At 41.6% G+C, this 21,381-nt stretch overlaps 1 protein-coding gene across 3 annotated transcripts in view; it reads left to right on the top strand.

Annotated features, from left to right (window-relative positions):
- Positions 1–21,381, top strand: part of FNDC3B (fibronectin type III domain containing 3B) — a 370,196-nt gene that overhangs the window by 316,154 nt on the left and 32,661 nt on the right. For all 3 annotated transcript variants that reach the window (XM_032258261.1, XM_032258262.1, XM_032258263.1), the window contains exons 17-22: positions 1,398–1,516; positions 3,295–3,400; positions 4,365–4,537; positions 6,606–6,719; positions 7,163–7,312; positions 12,274–12,554. In XM_032258261.1, the coding sequence (XP_032114152.1) occupies positions 1,398–1,516; positions 3,295–3,400; positions 4,365–4,537; positions 6,606–6,719; positions 7,163–7,312; positions 12,274–12,554 (943 nt within the window). The remainder of the gene's footprint in view (positions 1–1,397; positions 1,517–3,294; positions 3,401–4,364; positions 4,538–6,605; positions 6,720–7,162; positions 7,313–12,273; positions 12,555–21,381) is intronic.

Below are 21,381 nucleotides of genomic sequence, written 5' to 3'. Positions count from 1 at the left end.
GGCAACAACTTTGCCACTGCATGGCTGAGTGAGTGAGTCTTTTCATCCTTGCGCCCATGTGCCTTATCATTACAGGCTTTTTTGGCCCCTAATATCAGGATAATTGCCTTTACTGTTCCCTTTTTTCCTATGGCCTTAGTGCATATGACTTTGAATCTAAACTAATAAGCTGTTGGGAGAATTTGTGGAAGTTACTCTGGTTAAAATACCAGGAAATAGTGTAAAAGCATTTCCCCTAAAACAACTTCATGTAGTAAAAGGCTTTTTGTAAAGTGGTCAGCCAGAAACACAGCATGAGTGGGAACAAGACAGAGGAGTGAAGAGCATCCCAGCGGCCCGGATTCGGGAGTCAGGCAGGCAGCCAGCGCCAGCCCTGGGTGCCCTTGGTTCCGACAGCATCAGCCTCAGGGGGTGCCCATACTCCTGGCGATCCTGTTTCTCTCTTCAGTTCCGAAAAGTGGTCGGATCACTTGGGTCATGCCGAGCGTTTGGTCTTTGTGAGTTCCCCGGGCATTTTTGTCTTTTTTTTTTTTTTTTTTTTTTTTTTTTTTTTTTTTTTTTTTTTTTTTGTGAGACAGAGTCTCACTCTGTCACCAGGTGCCAGGCTGGAGTTCAGTGGTGCGATCTTGGCTCACTGCAGCCTCCACCTCCCAGGTTCAAGCGATTCTCCTGCCTTAGCCTCCCGAGTAGCGGGGATTACAGGCATGCGCCACCACGCCCAGCTAATTTTTTTGTATTTTTAGTAGAAACGGGCTTTCACCATGTTGGCCTGGATGGTCTCGATCTCTTGACCTCATGATCCGCCCGCCTCGGCCTCCCAAAGTGCTGGGATTACAGGTGTGAGCCACTGCGCCCGACCGCATTTTTGTCTTTTAAGGGAGGCTCCTTGAAGACAGTCAAAGCCCCAGTCTTTCCAAGGGGATTTCACTTCCTTTGAGCTCAGGCAGATCGGAACAGGGAGACACTCTTGCTTACTGCCCCTGACTTGCCAGAAGCCTCGTGGCCAAGAAGTAGCCTCGTGCCTGGCTCCCCTGAGGCCTCCTCACACCAGGAGCCTTTCATAGCTTGTTCCTCTCTGTCCTTTGTCTGCTACCCCTCCTCCCGTGCCAACTGCACGTTTCATATGGTTTCCCACGTCCAAGCCTTATAGCAAATGTAATTCTGGTGATAATAAGTAGTCTGCCCAGCAACACTAAGTATTAAATATGACCCCATGTTATTTTGGTATTTAACTTTGTTAAAACAGCAACAACAAAAGAAAACAGAGCTTTCTGAGTATTTAAAAAGAAAAAGAAGATGTTGATTTTCCTGGAAACGTAGAGCTTTTTCTTGCTAGTAATGGTTGATACACTACATTTTCACAAGCGGCGTAAACTCATGCACATCTCGTTTTACAGCGAATCAGTGGGAAGTGTCGTACAGTGGGTCGGCTACCGAATATACCTTCACCCACTTGAAACCAGGCACTTTGTACAAACTCCGAGCATGCTGTATCAGCACTGGCGGACACAGTCAGGTCGGTTTTGTTTCCATGTAAAAGTAAACCTCTTTGATCACATTCACACGAGCTGTCTGTAACGTCGGAATAAAATGGCAGTTTAAACAGTGTATCTCAGTAATGCAACCTGATAGTATCACCTCAGGAAATGAAAAATACAGCTTTCCGAATTGCTCTTTAGAGGTATAAAAGACAGGTCTAAATGATTCCCAACTGAACTGTGCTATTTTCAGGTACATTTGTCACTTATTTCTCGGAAGGCTTTGACACAATCACCTGTGACAGTTGAAAACTGACTAGAATTTGCATTGACTAAATAAAAGAGGCCTTGGTTATTGCATTGGTTAAAAAATATAGAATTTAGAGTAAAAAAAGATAAGACCTGCACAGCTCTGCTGTTAACCACATCTGTCAATTTTAAGAATTTGAGACATACCTTCCTCAAGGTGCTTTACTGCCGCCTGCTGGAAAGTTGTTGTAAAAGCAATGTAAATCCTTGATGACTGAGCTGAATGGCACCTCCCGAAGTTGTGTGGTACCCAGCGTACACATCTGTAGGCAACAGCCGTTCCCTTGTTTCTGCTATTGATATGACCCTAGACCAGTCAGCGTCTCAGGAGCCTTAGGTTCAACCACATAGTACGCTCATAGGCTCAAAACCACCTAATAAATACACACGGAGTACTGTAGAGATGAGATAATTGTTACCTAAAAGGTTTTAACTTTCATTCGGAAAACTGAGTGAGACATGTGATGCCAAAAGATATTTTCACTGTGGAGATGTTTAATGTTATGATTTGAAACCACTAATATTTAGAACGGAAGAGGAGGAGAGATGGGGCTGACAGCCCTGCACTGGGTTGACTTTTCAAAAGAATACCTGCCATTTGAAGGCCTGATTTTTCAGTCAACCCACTTGCAACATCAGTTTTTGTGTTGACTTTGTTTTTGCCCCAAGGATGGTAGCAGGACATCTAGATTGCCCGTAGACGCTCCCTGTGAGAAGACGGTCCAGCTCAACCCTCTCTGTCCAGTGCTAAAGCTGTCTGGAATGCCTCCCAGGGTGGAGTAAATCCAAATCAAAGCTGAGATGATCAGCAGTACTTCCTGTGTGTGTGACGCTGCACAAGGTAGCATTGAGGCTGAACTGCTCAGATGCGTAGAGTTCACTTGCTCTGTGCCACTCCTCAGGAGGAAAACTGAATGTGGCTGAGCTGTATAGCTCTACCTGATTTTCTCCCATCCCGAGAAGTCAGTCAGCTTCCCTACCAGTAGCCTTACACAACCAGATCCTGCAAAATAAAGGCCTACTTATTTTAGCATTAACAGAACCTGCTGGTTAACGTCGGCATCGGTTGATTAATATTGAGTTTATTTGCTTTTCTGCTGTGTGTGTGAATGGTTGGCCATTTACGGTACCATTTGAAAATGTCATCCAGCTGTTGTCTTGTGTTCTCTTCTGTCCTCATGAAGGGTGTTTCTAATTTTGATTTAAAGGAAAAGAATTGTGTGCTTAGGGTATACGGTACTCATGTCTGCTAATCTAACTTCAAAAATAATCATTCTTGTTTTTTCCCAGTGCCATATGCAGTCTGTGTCCACCCTTACACGCGCACATAGATGTATATAAAGATCTCAATGGCATTAAAAGCCTACCATAATGTGTACACATTTAGCGTGTACACTAACCCCTTTTCGATGACATTTACAGTTATGGGGTGGAATTGCCTGGTACGTAGAGGTCTGAGAAATTCACAGTGACTGAGAGATGGTTCTCTCTGGTGTCTCTCCCGCAGTGTTCTGAGAGTCTCCCTGTTCGCACACTAAGCATCGCGCCGGGTCAGTGTCGACCTCCGAGGGTGCTGGGTAGACCGAAGCACAAAGAAGTCCACTTAGAGTGGGGTGAGTGAGCACACCTTCACGTTGGCATTGACAGTTTGGACAATTGGCGACGGAGACTTAGGCTTTGTAGTTAAGTTTCAAAGCTGCTTCTAAAGACCACATAAGTTTTTGTCTGTTGGAAATGTCCGTGTTTCTTTTGAAGTATGTTGACCCAGGTTCTCTATGTGTACGGTGTCCCCCATCCACACCCCCACACGGCCCCTCACCCTGCTTTTCCTGATGCTGCCACACGCATTGTCATCCTCCACGCTTCAGGGAACGCTTTTCTAGGGACTATTTCAAGAACACCCAGTCTTTGTTAAGAAGTTTTCAACTTTATTATTGGAAAAAAGATTTTTGTGCTGAATTTAGAAATTAAACCAAAGAATGGTTTCTAAGATAACATCAAATTCTTCCTCGTCTTTGTGTGTATCACCTCTGCTGCGTTGTCCTGTGTGGGTCCCGATGTTTTTACGATATTGACTTAAGCTGTATTAGCGTTTCTTGTACCAGCAGTTACAAACATGTAAAATTATAAGCACAGTGAGTTCTGTACAGAACTCTCTAGCAAACTATGTTTCCCACCACTTTTATGTCTAAAACATAATAAATTGTGCCAATTTGGGGTGCTGTCTTTTGATTCAGTATGACCTTTGGTTTCAAGTTAAAGAGATTTTTTGTCCCTCTTTTTCTTCCACTTACCTAACTTCAGAGTATGAAGGAATATATCTAATGTTCTATTATTTGGGGGTTATTTTATCAGTGTAATTAAATAAATGAACTTGCTTTGGAGAGTGTGGATAACATCATTCAGAAACTCTTGTTTTTATCTCTCTTTTTCTTTGGTGGGCAGGGATTCTTTTGTAAGGGAAATAGAGGACAGGCCGCCTATGTGATATTTTGCACAACTGTGTGAAATCTGGTGCAATTTGGTCAGTTGGAACCCCCAAAGTGTTCTAAGATGAAAAAAATTCTTCATTCCCAGATGTTCCTGCATCTGGAAGTGGCTGTGAGGTCTCAGAGTACAGCGTGGAGATGACGGAGCCTGAAGACGTGGCCTCGGAGGTGTACCACGGCCCAGAGCTGGAGTGCACGGTCGGCAACCTGCTTCCCGGAACCGTGTATCGCTTCAGGGTGAGGGCTCTGAATGACGGAGGGGTGAGTATGAGCCTATCCACTGGGACCAGAATCAGAATGCATAGCCAGAGCCCAAGGTGCCAGCGCATCTCTCTACCCTCCTGAAATTTTTGGCAGTATTGATGCAACCTTGACAACCGTTGATGGAGTGTCTGTAAATCCTAAATCTGAGTTGATACTGTTGTGGTTTCATATACACCCAGCATTAGAAGTTTTCCATTTCTTTTGTCCTCATATCATTCTCTTAAGATCACATTCAAGGTTAATAAGGATATCACCCGGTAGATAGTGTCGATCATTTTTAGAAAATGTCCTCTTTTCCTGTTGACTGTATCAGTTAAGGGAAGTTAGGACTAGATAATAGTTCTAATGAAAGTTTTATACCGTTCATCTAAATGAGCCAGCAACATCTTAGGTCAGTTTCTACAGCTAGAGAGGGTAGTGGCTGGGGACGCCAGCTCACTGGATTTTGTTTTGTTTCAAGTGAAAACTGTAGGACTCCGGCCTTTCCTCTGCCCCATCTGGAGATGTCAAGTGGGGCTATCGGACATTGAGAATTTATTTGTCTATACTATATCCACAAAGGTGGTTGCCCTTTTTTTCTTTGAAACTGCAAAATGATGCAAATTCAGGGGGAGATTGATAATGAGCAGTGAGGGTCCCAGTAACTGTGGGGCTTTGGGGTGGGGCCAGAGATTGATGAAGCATAAAAGAGATCAGAAGGATGTGGGTAAAGCCAGCTAATGCTGAATGCCCCCTCCAAAGTCCCAGTGGTTTGCGTTGATGGGATTCGTGCAAATAAATATAATTAATTAATTGACGATTTCTTTAAAAAACAGAAAAGCCCAACTTGCAGTGACTTTTTGTTTTAAGTGAAAGCACATTTATTAAGAAAGTAAAGGAGTCAAAGAATAGCTCTTCCTGGGCAGAGCGCCTAGAACTGGGTTTCTTGTAATTCTCCAATAGAAAAGAATTTCAGACACAACAGTGATATCTAAATGAAAACAAAAAAGTCTAAACATTAACTCTTATGCACCCGAACTTACAGTCAAGTGAACGAAAAGATGGACGATGGTGAACACACTGTTGTGTCCACCCCATCCTCCATCAGCTTTTCAGTTGCTCTCCGCCTCAACAGAGATCGGCGTGCCACTAGGCCGGCGTGAATTGTGCTTTCTCAGCCCTTTCACTGATTTATCCTATAAAGAAACTATCTTCAGCTTGGGTTTGTCCCTGTTGTGTTAGAAATTAGCCATATGTACTGCTCTAGTCATCTGAGGTCCGTTTCAGAGAGCTTCCCCCGACTCCTCAGTATCTTTGAAGTTATGTTGAGAGGTGTTTCTTTTTTTCCCCCCATCTTTTTTTCCCATTTTGAAAAGTACAGACATATATTTTGCTAGCCTGGAAAGTGTTTACCCTTTGCCCCAAACCTTTGAAGTATCAACTGTGCCGCCATTAAAATGGGTGGGTCAGGCAGTTGTGACTCTCAAATTGTGGTAAGTCTCTAGCGATTCCTGGCTCTGAGCAGTGTGGTCACTGATGGTAAATCAGGAGTGCAGCATATACCCTGGAATAGGTGAAGTGATGGGAACACACTGAGAAAACATTACAGAAGCATCCGTTTTCAAAGTGGAAAATGCCAGTCACTGGAAGAAATACCTAGAATTTGATCACCACCAATTCCAAGTATATTTTTATGCATTAAAAATTAAACTGCAGTGGGCATCTGACTTAGTTTTCTTGGATGTCCACTGAGAAATATGAAAGCAGATTGCCCTGTTTTGTCAAAAATCAGCATGTTTTTATTTTGGATGTCTTAAGAAAGGAAAAATATTTTGTCAACCAACTAATTATTTTCAATTTAAAAAAATGACAGATATCTACTACTCAGGGAATGTATGCAGGAGAAAGCTTACACGTTGAATTGAAAGTGAAAATCATTGGGTAGTGTTTGTTAATTAATTGCGTTGATGATGATGTTAGCCTAGCTTTTATTTGATTATAAGCTTTTATATGTACACACACACAAACGCATATACACATATATACATACCTGTGTGTGTGTGTGTGTGTGTGTGTTTTCTTTCAGTATGGTCCGTATTCTGATGTCTCAGAAATTACCACTGCTGCAGGACCCCCTGGACAGTGCAAAGCACCTTGTATTTCTTTTACGCCTGATGGATGTGTCTTAGTGAATTGGGAGGTAAGTCAGGCATATTCTGCTTCAACTTCTGTGTTTTCTATTTTATCTACCCCCAAATACAAATACAAGTTATAAGGAGGCTACGAGTCCAAAATGCACGTGCGGATGGTTTTATTTTTGCTCTGTCTCCTATGGTAATCACCCTTGGTACTTACCACTTGCTTATGTCATTTAGTCAGAATTGGAAATTTTACCATAGTCAGAATTGACAGGAAATTGTTCCTCATGCCTTTCTTTTTAAAAAATTTTTTATTTTTAAATTTCTAAATTAAAACCATTTTTGTCAGTACATAGTAGGTGTATATATTTGTGATCATGCCTTTCTTTTATATGTATTTGGAATATTCTAGGGCTTGTGGCTCTCTCCCATTTTAGTTCATTGAATACAAGTGCAATAGGGTTCTTTTCTCAGTGGATTGATTAACTAATTTCTGCCTTTCCAGAGTCCTGATAGTTCTGGTGCTGACATCTCAGAGTACAGGTTGGAATGGGGAGAAGATGAAGAATCCTTAGAAGTCATTTATCATGGGACAGACACCCATTTCGAAATAAGAGACCTGTTGCCTGCTGCACAATATTGCTGTAGACTACAGGTAGGTTGACATTATTTGGATGTTACTCACAAGGACTGCTGTTCCATGAAAGAGACTTTGGGAAACCCACTCAAAGGCTTGTGATAGAGGCTGTCAGGAAGGATCATATGGAAAAAAAGAGTCTGTTTAAATGAAAATGAATTTGGTTGTTTTGGTATTTTGCCGTTAATTTCCATTTCTCTAGGAAATTCTGAAACTCAAGAGCAAAACCAGATTCTTCTCCATTCTACTTCTCACCACCCTTGAATCTTGTCTGTTCATCAGTTTGCTGAATAAATGACCCAAGTCCAAGGGAAAGATTACACAGCTGCTTAGGGAAGGAGACTTCTGTCTCATTCCCCAGAGATGCACATTTGGACTAGTCTGCATTAGATTACAGGACCCCCACCTCCTAGAGACAATTATCAAGGCTGGTTATCTGTAAGCTTCCACTTGGGAGTCCAGCTAGAACAACATCAAGAAAAATTGGTTCATAGCCTAACCCCGCAGAGTGACAAGAACCGTGGGTTTACATTTATTTTACTCACTTGGATATGTTATTATTTTTTCCATGTAAAACCCTAATGTCTCAAGAAAACAGAGCTCTTTTATTCTTCTCTTTCCATTTGTTGAGTAACATTTCTTGAGCACTATAGTACTTTGTACTAGGATGAAAGGAAGATCAGGAAGAGAGATAAGAAGATTAGCCGGACGTGGTTATCGACCTTGAAGAGCCTGTCTTCATACACATTTAGATTTGAATAGATAAAGAAGCAGAGATGCCAAAGTCAAGTTCCCACCTGATTTAAGTCATGGATCAAATTGCTTATTACAAGTATACCCAATGTCTCTGGCCTCTTTGGAGAAAATATTCCCTTCATAACTTAATTTTCCAGATCAACTGAAGCCTTTCTGTTAAATTCTGAAGTCTGCTTTATTTGAAATATTTCGGCTTGAACTCTTTTGTTACATACCTTTCTGGCTTCTCGAATGAAGCACCTGGGATGTAATTGACCTTTGGCAGTGAGTCAGTATCACAGCAAATTGTCCGATCTTTATAATAGTGATGCTGAGTCATTGGGGAAAGGTTAAACGATGTGCCACCCTCTTGTTTTTGTATCAAGGCAGGATATAAGTAAAGAGCTGTCTGCCACCCCCATAAAGAGCTTCACTCCATTATGGTTTTGGTGTTTCTTTAAAATGTTACTATATTTCCTTTTCTCTCTTTCAGAGTATATGTTGTCTTAGCGTTGATCTCCCAGAGCTGCATTATAAAAGATACATTAATAAGAATAGAACTTGCATGATAGTCTTGCCTCCTTGTATTAACAGGAGTAGAAATATATTTTTCAAATGCTTATACTTATTTATAATAAAGTGAGTTAGACCTTATGAAGGGGGTAGTCCTTTTAAAATTACCACTGCCACACTAAAGGATTATTGCCAGTAAAAGGGTCTCGTATATTGATGTATTGCTATTTGTGGACCAAATATGAATTATTTTCATTCAGTATTATTACAAAGTCAAATTAAACCCCGATACTTTTTTAATATTTGGCACCTTAAATATTGGCTGGGCATGGTGGCTCACACTTGTAATCCCAGCACTGCAGGACGCTGAGGCAGGCTGATCACTTGAACTCAGAAGTTCAAGACAGCCTGGCAACATGGCAAAACCCCTCCTCTACAAAAAAAGTACAAAAGTTAGCCAGGCACCTGTAGTCCCAGCTACTCAGGAGCCTGAGGCGGGAGAGGTCAAGGCTATAGTGACCTGTGATGCACACTGTACCCTAGCCTGGGCGACAGAGTGAGAGCCTGTCTCAAAATCATAATAATAATTTAATTATTATAATACCCATACCGTGTTTTATAGAAATTTGGTGGAACATTTCTTGTTTTGCTTAGGAATTTTTGAATTTTTATATTCTTAAGACTATTTTAATTAAGTACCAATGCAATTCTGTTCATGGGCATGCTATTATTTAGGAAAAGATGATTTTGGATTAAATTTTATTTGAAAACTGGTAATAAAAAGTCGTGTAAATCAAGAAGTGATTTCTGTAGAGCCAAGCGAGTTAAAAGAAAGTAGTTACCTGGAATAGAAGAAGAACATTGGAAGAACTGGTAAGATTCGAATTAGGCCTGTCTGTAATAGTATAGTACCAGTGATAATTTCCTAGTTTTGATCATTATTCTGTAGTTCTGTAACATCTTTCTCTTCGGAAAAGCAGAGCGAGAGATACACAGAAATTTCTGTGTACTATTTTTGCAACTTTTCTCTAAGTATAAAAATCGTACAAAATAAAAAGGTGTTTAAAAAAATAGAGAAAATACAATTTTGTTCATGATTTTCCCAGTGGGAAGGAAGGAAGGGTAGGTCTTACTGTTGGCCTGATGCTCTGCCAGGATTTTACGTATTAACCAATTTAATCTTTACAGTAATTGTATGAATTAGGCATTATTGTCCCCGTTTTACAGCTGAGGAAACAACCTTAGGGAGATTAACTCACCTAACATCACACAGTTATTAAATAATGGAATCAAGGTTTGAACTAAGCTCCAACTCTTAAAAGCCTTCTTCTTGTCCTTCTGTGATGTGGTGATACAAAGCTTTAGTTGATACAAACATCGGGCTTCATGATGTCCTATTTTTCTGTCCCTATGATAAATTTATATCCGTACCAAAATCTCAAAATAGGTACTCATAAAATAATTTGTGATGTTAAAATTTTTCCAAAAAGAGACTTGAGGTGTTGTGGTATTGTAATCAAACAGAAATAGATACAACAAAATATTACAGTAGAGTTTCAGCTGTGAAACTCTATTCAAAGAAATGCTTTAAGCTTGCTTCTTTGAAATTAAGAAAGGAGTTAAGTTTTGTTTTAGACCTTGATTTAAGAGCTCAAACTTAGCCAGGCGTGGTGGTGTGTGCCTGTGGTCCCATCTACTGAGAACGCTAAGGCGGGGGGATCAGTTGAACCCAGCAGATGGAGGTTGCACCACTGAACTCCAGAGTCAAAGTGAGACAGTCTCAAAAAAAAAAAAAAAAAAAAAAATTTAGTTTTGTAATTCAACCTCATAAGCTGTCCAGTAAACTAAACGAGAACTAAGTTTTAGAGTACATTCACTTTTGTAAGAAATCTGCCAAATGTTTTTATAAGAAAGAAAGAAAATCTTGATGACATTGATGGAACACACCGTGTTTCAAGTACAGTTGCCAGAAATACAACAGTGAGCCAGACGGGCCACTTTGCTCTTACGTAACTTGCTTTCTAATCAGAGGAATAGATATACTATATACTGTGTCAGTGATTAAGTGTCATGATATAAAGTATAGCAAAGAAGGGAAATGGGAAATGTGGAAGACCGCAGGGGGAAGGACCGGACCGCAAGCTTCAGTGTGTTCAGAGAGGGCTCGCTGAACAGGTGACATCTACAGACCTTCTCTCAATGAAGGTGATGGAGCGAGCCCTGCAGATGTCTGGAGAAACAGCTTTCAGGACAGGAGAAGCAGCCAAGTGCAAAGGCCCTGAGGAGGCAGCGAACTTGGTATCCCTGTGGAGCAGCAGGGAAACCAGGGTAGCTGGAGCCGAAAAGTAAAGGCGAGAGGAGCAGGCAGTGAAGTCGCAGTGCCGCTGGGTTTCTGAAGGGGAGTGGTGGTGAACAGCAGATCACATAGGGTCTCGTAGAGTTTTGTGAGAACGTCAAAGTTGATTCTGAGTGAGATGGAAGCCCACTGAAGGAATTTGAACCAAAAATCTCGATTCATGTTTTAACTGAATCACTCTGATTGCAGTGAATGTAAAGTGTTTAGCAAGGGCCAACATAGCTGCCAGCTAGGAGGTCATCAGAATAACTAGATGCGAGAGAGGATGGCTGGAGTACAGTAATACAGGATGGCTGATGACCTAGAGAGGGGTGTGAGGGGAAGAAAGGTGTCCAGGGTTGACTTAGTTCTGACTCGCGTGCTCTGAAGGATGAGATAAACCACAGGAAACGCAGTCAGGCTTTTGTAAGGAGGGACGGGATGGGGATGAGGAGCTGTGTGGACATTTGCGTTTGAGATGCCTATTGCACATACAAGTGGAGATACTCAGTAGTTGAATACAGATAACCCTAGACCGGTATTCGGAGGTCTGGGTGACACATCCGAATTTGGGAGTAGGTTATCGGTGGCATTTACTCCTTAAGACAAGATGACATCTCCAAAAGTTTGAGTAGAGGTAGAAATGAGGAGTTACCCAAGTACCCAGTGATGATACTCACCAGCGTTAAGAGATCAGGGCGATGGTAGCAACCGGTAAAGGTGATTGAGAAGCAGCAGCAGGTAAGGTAGGAGGAGAAACCAGTGTGGCATCTTGGAGACCAGGTGATGAATAAGCACGTGAAAGACTGGGCGTGATCACATTGTCAGCTGCTGCTCTTGGGTAGAGTCAGGTGAGTGCTGAGGAGTGACTTCAGGTGTGAGTTGTTTATTCATGTGGAAAGTAGTAGACGCCTTTTCCAGAATTCCTATTGCTATTCCAGGACAGCTCTAGACTTCAAAGTCGGATGAACTGGATTCCAGTCCCAGCTTTGCCTCTAAATCTGAGGCCTAAATTATCTAATCCGACTCTTGAGTTCTCATCTCTGTAAAAGGCAGATAAGAATACTTACCATTTAAGATCTACCATGGAGGTTATGAAAATCACGTAAGACGACGTATAAACTGAAATAGATCATGCAATTATAAAATGTTATTTTAAAATTATTTTTCATAAGAAACGATGGTGGCCATATTTTGCTTTAATAATGGGAAAAATGTGGTTGGCATTTTTTGGAAGGTGGTCAGCGGATAGTGGACATTTTCTAGGATTTATTTCTACCTCCATGTCTGGAAATAGACAGATACTACCTTAGATTTATTGAATGGCAGCTAACTCCGAGGTATCAAATGTGCTGATGGTGTACTACGGCCTTTGTCTTGCTGTTCTGTTTTGTAGGCCTTCAATCAAGCAGGAGCAGGGCCGTACAGTGAACTTGTCCTTTGCCAGACACCAGCGTCTACCCCTGACCCTGTCTGCACTCTCTGTGTCCTGGAGGAGGAGCCCTTCAACGCCTACCCTGATTCACCTTCTGCGTGCCTTGTACTGAACTGGGAAGAGCCGTGCAATAACGGATCTGAAATCCTTGCTTACAACATTGACCTTGGAGACACTAGCATTACCGTGGGCAACACCACCTCCCACGTTATGAGAGATCTCCTTCCAGAAACCACCTACCGGTGAGTGCAGGGGAGGAGAATTCGGCATCAACACATCAGCACTTGGGGCTCTAAGTAAATCTGTCGGAGAAAATTCCCAAGTGAATGTCAATCTCCCAGCTGTTTTTAAGAGCCCAGATGTCCAGGGTACTGTCCCACCTTGATCCCTAAGGCCAGAAAACCTGTGAAAAAGCCACGCAGTTCAGGGACTCACTGAACTGTTTTGTGTTCACTCTGACCCACACCCATCTCCACCCCAGAGTGGACTCAAATCCTCAAGTCCATCCTCTGAACATTCAAGGCAGAAATTATAAAAGGGCTTTGGCAATAGGATAGCCCAAGAATTTTGCTTCTTCCAGATATTGTGCCAACCTGAAAGGTGGCTTAGATGATGGTGGAACTGTTAAGATTTTTAAAAGGATGGCGTTGGAGATATGTTGACTTTTGTTAAACAGCCTGTAGTTGTTTAATGACTTCTAAAAATGTATCGAGAGTTCAAGGGCTCAACTGAGGGAACACATGTTAAGAATCATTTGTTTCCTAAGGAAATGCCAGGTAACAAATGAATTTAGCAAAAATATCTTCCACATCCAGAAAGTACCTCAGAGGATCATTCTGTTATGGAGAATATGAAATAGTTTGGTAGTGTAGGAACTATGGAAAGGTGAGCTTAGATTTAGATGGTAAGACCTCAAGACTCTATTTAAAAAGTATTTAATGAATGTAGCATAAGTAATTTCATTCAGTATTAATGTGCCAAGGCTAGTATATTGAGCTGAATGTGAAAAGAAACTCACATTGGGAGAATGCCTTTTCCTTACAAGATAGTTTTGAAGATACCGTTTTAGACAGATTACATGGAAATCGAATGGCTTTAGAAAAGGCAAATCATTGGTCCTAGTCATACAGTATGATCTTGGCCAAAAAAAAAAAAAAAAAAAAAAACGTTTAGACAGTCTTTGCTGGCCAGTCAACAAATTATAAATTGGACATTTCATACTTGAGGTAGTAAAAATAATTCATATTTCAGCCCAACCTGTTTACAGCTTTAGGAATTTTAGTTTCCATAGTACACAGCGGGTATACTATATAGTACTAATAGAAGTCTGGTCAACCCAGAGTCTTGTTGTTTTATGTTTCAAAAACATAGTTTCAATGGCTATAGTGAAAATACAAAATAAATATTTCAGGGAACTAAAGGTATAATTTTGGCCCAATCAACTTTTACTTAGTCCTTTTTCTGTTCTATAAATTGATTAAAATATAAATGCACAGATCATGATGTTCTAGATAAAAACATGGGGAATGAAACATTTTAAGCAGGCCGTGGAGCTTGGATAAAAGACTTGTTTCTGGGGCTGGGTGCGGTGGCTCACGCCTGTAATCCCAGCACTTTGGGAGGCCAAGGTGTGCGGACCACAAGGTGAGGAGTTCAAGACCAGCCTGACCAACATGGTGAAACCTCGTCTCTACTAAAAATACAGAAATTAGCTGGGCATAGTTGCACACGCCTGTAATCCCAGCTACTCGGGAGACTGAAGCAGGAGAATTGCTTGAACCCGGGAGGCGGAGGTTGCGGTGAGCCGAGATTGTGCCGCTGCACTCCAGCCTGGACCGCAGAGAGCGACTCCATCTCAAAAAATAAAAGACTTGTTTCTTTTTTCTTTTCTCTTTTTTAAGCCTTCAGCAGTTATATATTGTTCTCACACCAAGCATATTCTTTCTCTGTGTTGCCAGGACAGGGTTGGACACCTCTTTAGTAAATTTACTAAGGCAAAAAAGGTTTTACAATGGATCAGTCATTTCTCCATGGGTGCTGTTACAGCATATGACTTACCCATTGGCTTGCTAATACGCTCTGTAGAAATTTCATTGGAATTACAATACTGCTTTTAAGGGCATTCCTTTAAGTTTATAATGGAGTTAGAAATTGAATTTCTCCTTTAGTTTGAAGCAAAAATAATCACTAAAACTGAAAAACCTAACTTCGCTTTGCGTGTTTTCAGCCAGGTCGCCATAGATTTGTTAATATAAGAAGGTCATAGGATCACCTGGTTTCACCCCTTCCCAGTCCTTGGCTTGAGCGTCTTCAGTGACAGGGGCAGTGGGTCTAGCTTCCACTTGCCAGGCAGTCCATTGTATTTGTGGATAAACCTGTCTATATCTAAAATCAACTCTTGGCCTTAGAACTTGACCGCAGTGATTCTCAAAGTGTGGTCCGTGGACCAGCAGCATTAGCATCATCCGGGAATTTGATAAAATGCAAATATTCAGGCTCCACCCCAGAACTACTCAATTTGAAAATCTAGAGGTGGGGCCTAGCACTTGATGCTTTAATTAATCTTTGAGGCATTTTCGATGCTTACAAAAGTTTGAAAATCTCTACTCTAGAGCAGTGATTCTTAAATGTCAATGTATGTAAGAGTTCCCGGGAGAACCTTTTCAAAATCTGGGTGTCCGAGCCTTCCTCCTGTAGACTGCAGTTTAGCCAGCCCCAGAGGGGGCCTAAACATCATTATAGCGTCAGCTGTGTCTCGTTTCATTGCCCCACCATCGTTTACATTGTCTTCACTAGCGTGGCTTATCTGTAACCGCCTCCATCCTCTTCTCTGAATGTTTTCTGGTCTTCGATGGCCTCTCTGACATGCGGTGCCCAGACCTCCAGGAATGGGCTCGGAGGACGCCAGGACTGTTGTGTTCTCCATCCTGAGCAGTTAGTGAGGCTGCCCGAGATTACTTTTTTTCAACAACCTTATTATATGCCTGACTCATACTGAGCTGGCAGGCAACCAGGACTTAAAGTAGATTTGTTTGTTATGCTCATTTGTACTCCTTTTGCTAAGTAAAAAAAGGCTTAAAAATCACATGTATTGAGTCCTTGCTATATGTGTTAAGCTGCCAAGAAGTGAATCACAAAACATTTTATCGTAAGGAGGTGAGGTGGGCTTTACTAGGAGACAAGTTCTGAGTAGTTGGGTAGTAGCAGACTGGAGTCAGACAGCCTTGACTTCAATCCTGTTCCTCATTTATTGTCTCTGCAACCTTTGGCAAGTTATTTAAGCCCTCTGTGCCTCCGTTTCCTGACCAGTAAAAGAAGGGATAATAATTTTCATTGCTTAACAGAGTTCTTGGGTATTGTAGATGAGCGGTCAAGCACCTAGTATGGGGCCTGACACAGAGTAAATAAATTATCAGTAAATCTGTTGTTCATGTTTGGTAGGGAAGAAATGAACTGAAGGGTGGGTTGTGACAAGATTACAGGTAGAAAGGTTATCCATAGAAACCTGGCATCATCCTTGAAGGTTTTTTGGCCTTCAGAGCAGCGTACGAGAGGAGCAAGTCTCAGTGCCTGGAGCTGGAATGGTGGCGTTGGTGTCAAAGGACCTGTCAGAAGCAGGAACTTGGTGGCAAGCCAGTTCTGATGCCCACTTCAGGAAGCGTTCTGTGAATAACTTTACTCTGAGCACATCTTGTCCCCGCCAAAAGGGATTTTCGGTATTTGTTATGATTTCATACTTCAGACGTTTTCTGATGATGATTCTCTTCTCTCCTATTTTTCTTAATTAGATTATAATCTGGGGTGGGGTGCTGTGAAAACCTGCCCGTCTTTTGCTTCTGAGGCCGCCCCTACCTTCACCTGAGGGCCCTCTCCTCCGTCTCCCTCCCACCCACACTCTTGACATCCTGAGATCCGGGATGGCCAGTCCTGATGGGGGAAGTCTTCCCAGCTTGTTTCAAAAGCCATTCTTCTTTTAATATATTTTGTAGTAGAAATTTGATTTCGTATATGTATATAAAGTGCATTGTAGAAGGCTATGGTCTTCGAAAGCAGGAGTGTATATGGCATATAAAATTCAATCTTTTAATAGTGGATTTTTAATCAAAATTTATAAAGATTATAGTTCTTTAGTTGATTTGCTTAATCAATATATTAGTATATTGATGGATATCGCAGACTCATGGACACATGTGATTTTTCACATCAGCCTGGCCAAGATAGAAATTGCTTGGGTTTACATCACTTCTCCAAATTGGAAAGGCAAATGCCACTTGTTTTTGTACTTAATTTGAGGAACTGAAGATTTTTTAAACTGACATAATGCAGGTTAAAACAAAGAGACCTGCAGATTTTATCTAAGTTTCAAGATTAGCAGGTTACTTGAGCTAAAGAGAAAACTTTGAAGTTTGGATTTGGGATAGACTTTAGTTCATAAAACTTGAAACTCAGTTTTTATTTTCTGAGGTGAATTCGTGGAGTGGTTGCTCAGGTTAATGTTTTGCCCATTAGTCCAATGTCACCTCCTACTGGAATTAGGAAATTATTTTCACATGTTGTTTTTCACCCTAAACCAAAACAGATAGTAACTGTTAGTCCTCATTCAGTGTCTCCGCCTCCTGTGCTCCGAGGCCTTCCTATTTTCCCCAGAATGCAACATCATCTTGTTCCATTTTATCAGTTCCTTGTTTTTTTTCAATTTTGAATGTTACATCACACTAGAAATAATGTTAGCTCAGTGCATTGGCTATACAGATAAATGTTCATGCATTTTTGCTGAAACAAAGTGTGTTTTTATAAAAATGTAGGATAGGTTGAATTGAGTATTTTAAAATCTAGGTAGTTGGTTTCAGGGCCAGTTGCTGTTTAAATAAAAGTGTCGTAAACTTGTTGACTCTTCTAAATGCCTGCTTTTGTGGCAGATGGGCATTGTTGAACTGAAAGTGTGGTCTGAATTAAAAATGATCATTTGGCGGGATCTGTAGCCATATTTGGTCCCTGCTACGCTGTGAGAGTCTGGTGCGTCAGATGCAAAAGGCCTTTGCACCAAAAGGGGGTCCCGTTTGCACCCGGATCTACCTGTGTCTGGCGTGACCTAGCTGAGCTGCAGCACCTTCACCTGTAAAACAGACAAAGTACCTCCTACCTTATGGGGTCAGCATGCAAGTCAGAGATGATATTGTAGATGTCAAACCTAGCTTCCAACCCTTAGTAGCCACTGTGTCACTTAGACCAAATTATTTAACCTCTCAGGGTTTAACTTCAGTTTCCTCATCTCTCAAGGCAGATATCATGGCAGTTCCCGCTCTGTAGTACTTTTCTGGACCAGAGCAGGTTCTCAATGTGTGTAGTGATGCTTGCTATTGTTTTCTTCAGTTCCTGAGATCTTTGTCCCACCCTCACCTTCCTGAGGATGGCTTATAAAGAAGCCCATCCTTTCAGCCGTTGCTGAGTCCTTGGCCATTACTTGGAGGAAGAAAAGACAGAGGTGGGATAGCAAGTTACTCATGTTACCAAGTGAGGTGGTGTCATAGCGCAGCCGCAGTGAAGACGTGCCACTGTGCCACCACTGCTGGGAAGGCGTCACGCTCCCAAAAAGGACATCAGGATCGTGACTCCAGAAAATTAACACTTGAACGTTTGCTAGTGCTTTCGGCTGCCTTGAGAGATGAGGCACTCTCTCCTGATTTTATTGTGGAGTATAAAATACTAAAAATCAGAGAGTGCTTCTTACATCCCTTATCTTAGTTCAGTAATCGTCTTTGTAATTGCAGGAAATAGTCACTGTCCCCATTTTATAGATAAGAAAACTGACTTAAGAGTGTTTGTTAATTTCTCCAAGGTCTCCAGAGTGATGAGCAAGATTCCCAAAGAGGCCACACCACTAAAGAGCATTAAATGTTACGATAATATTCGTGGTGGTGGTGTGTGTGGGTGTGCGTGCGTGCGTGAAGATTATATGCCTAGCAAATACGCAGTGAAAGATTAGAGAACCATAGAGCTGAAGATGTAAAGAACCGAAATACTAGAGAAGCTTTGAGAAAATAAGTGAATTTCCAACAGAAATATCAAATCTAAATGTATTTTTATATCTTGATACTTGTATCTTCTAAACTATTTCTAAATTCTCATAAATAACTTAAATGTCTTAGCATTCTTTTTCTTGAGTGGAACAGAACAGCAATCTTAAGGAACTCATTACCTCATTTTGTCTGTGTGTATTAAAGTGGCTAAGAGCTGTTCGGGCAGCACAGAGCGCAGGGTGGGACCGCCTAGAATACAAGCCGAGCCAGCAGATGGCAGAAAGCGTCTCGGCCTCTGGCGGCTGGGGAATGTTTGTATCTAGCATGAAGGGAAGGAATGGTGGTTTTGGACACTGCAAGGACTTTCATGTAAACCTTGTCAGTGAGGAAACGTGTTAGATGATTGAAGAAAGACTAAAACTTAATGTCCTGCTTAATTCCCTTTTTCTGAGAAGGGAAGTGTGACATGGTAATTGCCCTGTAAACTGCATACCTCGACCATACCTTGGCTTTTCCGTTAAAACTGCTCTCTGTAACCCTAATGTGACAGGCAAGCAGTCCAAACCCACGCCATCTTGGCCCCTGCGACCTGTAGTAAGTAACTAAGGTCTGTAATTTCCACCCTACCCAGACAATGTGTAAACTACGCTTATCTTGACTTCTGTGAACCACTTAAGTAACAATGGGAATGTCCAAAGTCCCCTGGCCCTCACCCCCTGCCCAGGAGGTGATTTATGGAATATCCAAAGTCCACTGGTCCTCTCCAAAGCCCCTCACGCTCACCCCCGCCCAGGAGGTGGATGTCCAAAGTCCACTGGCCCTGGGAATGTCCAAAGCCCCTCACCCCCACCCCTGCCCAGGAGGTGATTTATGGAATGTCCAAAGTCCCCTGGCCCTCGGAATGTCCGAAGCCCCTCACCCCCACCCCTGCCCAGGAGGTGGATGTCCAGAGTCCCCTGGCCCTGAGAATGTCCGAAGCCCCTCACCCCCACCCCCGCCCAGGAGGTGGTTTACAGGCATAAAAGGTCTTAACACCCTCCTTTCAGGGCCGTGGGATGCGAGTCCTCCGTGGCCGCCGGCAGTAGAGACCCTGCAATTTGGCCTAGTCTTTGTCTCAGTGGTGATTTCCCGCTCGCTCGATTGTAACAGGAAGGAGGGTAGTAATTTCTGCCATCACGATGACTGCCTTTTTAAAAAGATTTTTCATTTCCAGTTGCAGAAAAATATGTTACATTGCAATCATAGAAACTCTTCTCTTAGTATCATAAAGCAGTCTTATAAGACTCATGTGGAAGGCAAGGAAGGGTTTTAGTCTCGGTGTTATACTGAGAGACTTAAATTGCTTTATCTACAGAAGACTTGATGCCGCCCCCGTGTAATAGTCTGGGAAAAGTAGGCCCTTTGCAATGGAGTTTTTGCTCTACTTTATCAGAGATGAGTATTTACTACATTCCAAACCATGAGGCACATAGTTACCTGGTTTTAGATGATTTTAAGTAGAGCTGCTGTAAACATTTGTGTGCAGGTTTTTATGTGAACGTGAATATTAATTTTTCTAGAGTAAATACCTAGGATTGGGATTCCTGGGTCATGTAATAAGTATATATTTAAAAAGAAACTGTTTTCCTATGTGGCCTTACGATTTTTCATTATCACCAGCAAAATAGGAGAGTCCCAGTTGTACCTTATCCCTGCCAGCACTTTAACAAAATGGTATTACATTGTGGGTTTAGGTTGCATTTTCCTAATGGCTAATGATGTCAGACGGGTTTTTCTGTCCTTATTTGACATCTGTATGTCCTCTCTGGTGGAGTGTCTATTCATCTTCTGCCCATTTTTAATGGATTATTTTCTTAACTGAGCTTTGGGAGGTCATCATACATCCTGGATCCAAATCGTTTGTCAGATGAAATATTGGCACGTATTTTCGTTCTGTCTGTAGTTGTTTTCATTCTCTTAACAGTGCTAAAGTTTCCAATTTTGATGAAATCCAGTTTTTCTCTTTTTTTTTTAATTTTATGTAAGATCATGCTTTTCATGTCATATTCAAAAGCTCTACTTAATTCTAGGTGACAGAGTTTCTTCTGTGTTTTCTTCTTAAAAGTTTAATATGCTACATTTAGATCTGTGGTCCGTTTCGAGCTCAGTTTTGTGTAAGGTGCAGGGCTGAAGATGTGGTTTATTTTCCTCGTATTGATATCCAGTTATTCCAACACCATTTGCTGGAAAGACTGTCCTTTCTCCATTGGACTGCTTTCGCACCTTTGCCAAAAGTCAATTGGCCACGTTTGTGTAGGCCTGTTTCTGGAGTCTCTATTCTCTTGTATTAATCTAGATGTTTTTCTCTTTACCGGTACCACACTCACTGGATTGCTGTAGCTTTATATTAAGTCCTGAAATCAGGTAGTGTGATTCTTTAAACTTTATTCTTTTAAATTTTGCATTAGCTATTTTAGTTCCTTCGCCTTTCCACAGAACTTTTTTTTTTTTAATTTATAAAGAAAGGAGACTTGTTTGTCTCATAATAAACTGTAGGCTATACAAAGTCTTTGGTTCTATAGGCTATACAAAAAGCATGGTGTCAGCATATGCTTCTAATGAGGCCTCAAGAAGCCATTAATTAATCAGTTCTCCTAGACCTCTGGAGGGTAGGGGCTATGCCTCCAAGATTTCCGAAATGCCTGTAAAGGATTTTTCCCATTATCTTGAATATTAGCACCAGGCTCCCTTTTAATCAGGCTCATCTCTCTAGCCATGGGTTGCTCTGTAGACTGCCTTGATTCTTCTCCTGAAAATACTCTTTTCTTCTCTACCACATTGCCAAGCTGCACATTTTCTAAATTGGTTACTCTCTGCTTCCCTTTTAATTATAAGTTCCAATGTTAAGTCATACCTTTGCTCCCATATCTGATCATAGGTTGTTAGAAGCAGCCAGGTCACCTCTTGAACACTTTACTCTCAGAAATTTCTTTTGCCAGATATCCTAAGTTATCACTCTTAAGTTCAGCCTTCCACAAAGCCCTGGGACGTGGAAACAATGCAGCCAGGT

This window comes from Sapajus apella, unplaced genomic scaffold, assembly GCF_009761245.1.
Source record: "Sapajus apella isolate SASKATOON/1434 unplaced genomic scaffold, GSC_monkey_1.0 scaffold101, whole genome shotgun sequence".
Taxonomy (NCBI): Eukaryota; Metazoa; Chordata; class Mammalia; order Primates; family Cebidae; genus Sapajus; species Sapajus apella.
This window is presented reverse-complemented; position numbering and strand designations above follow the sequence as displayed.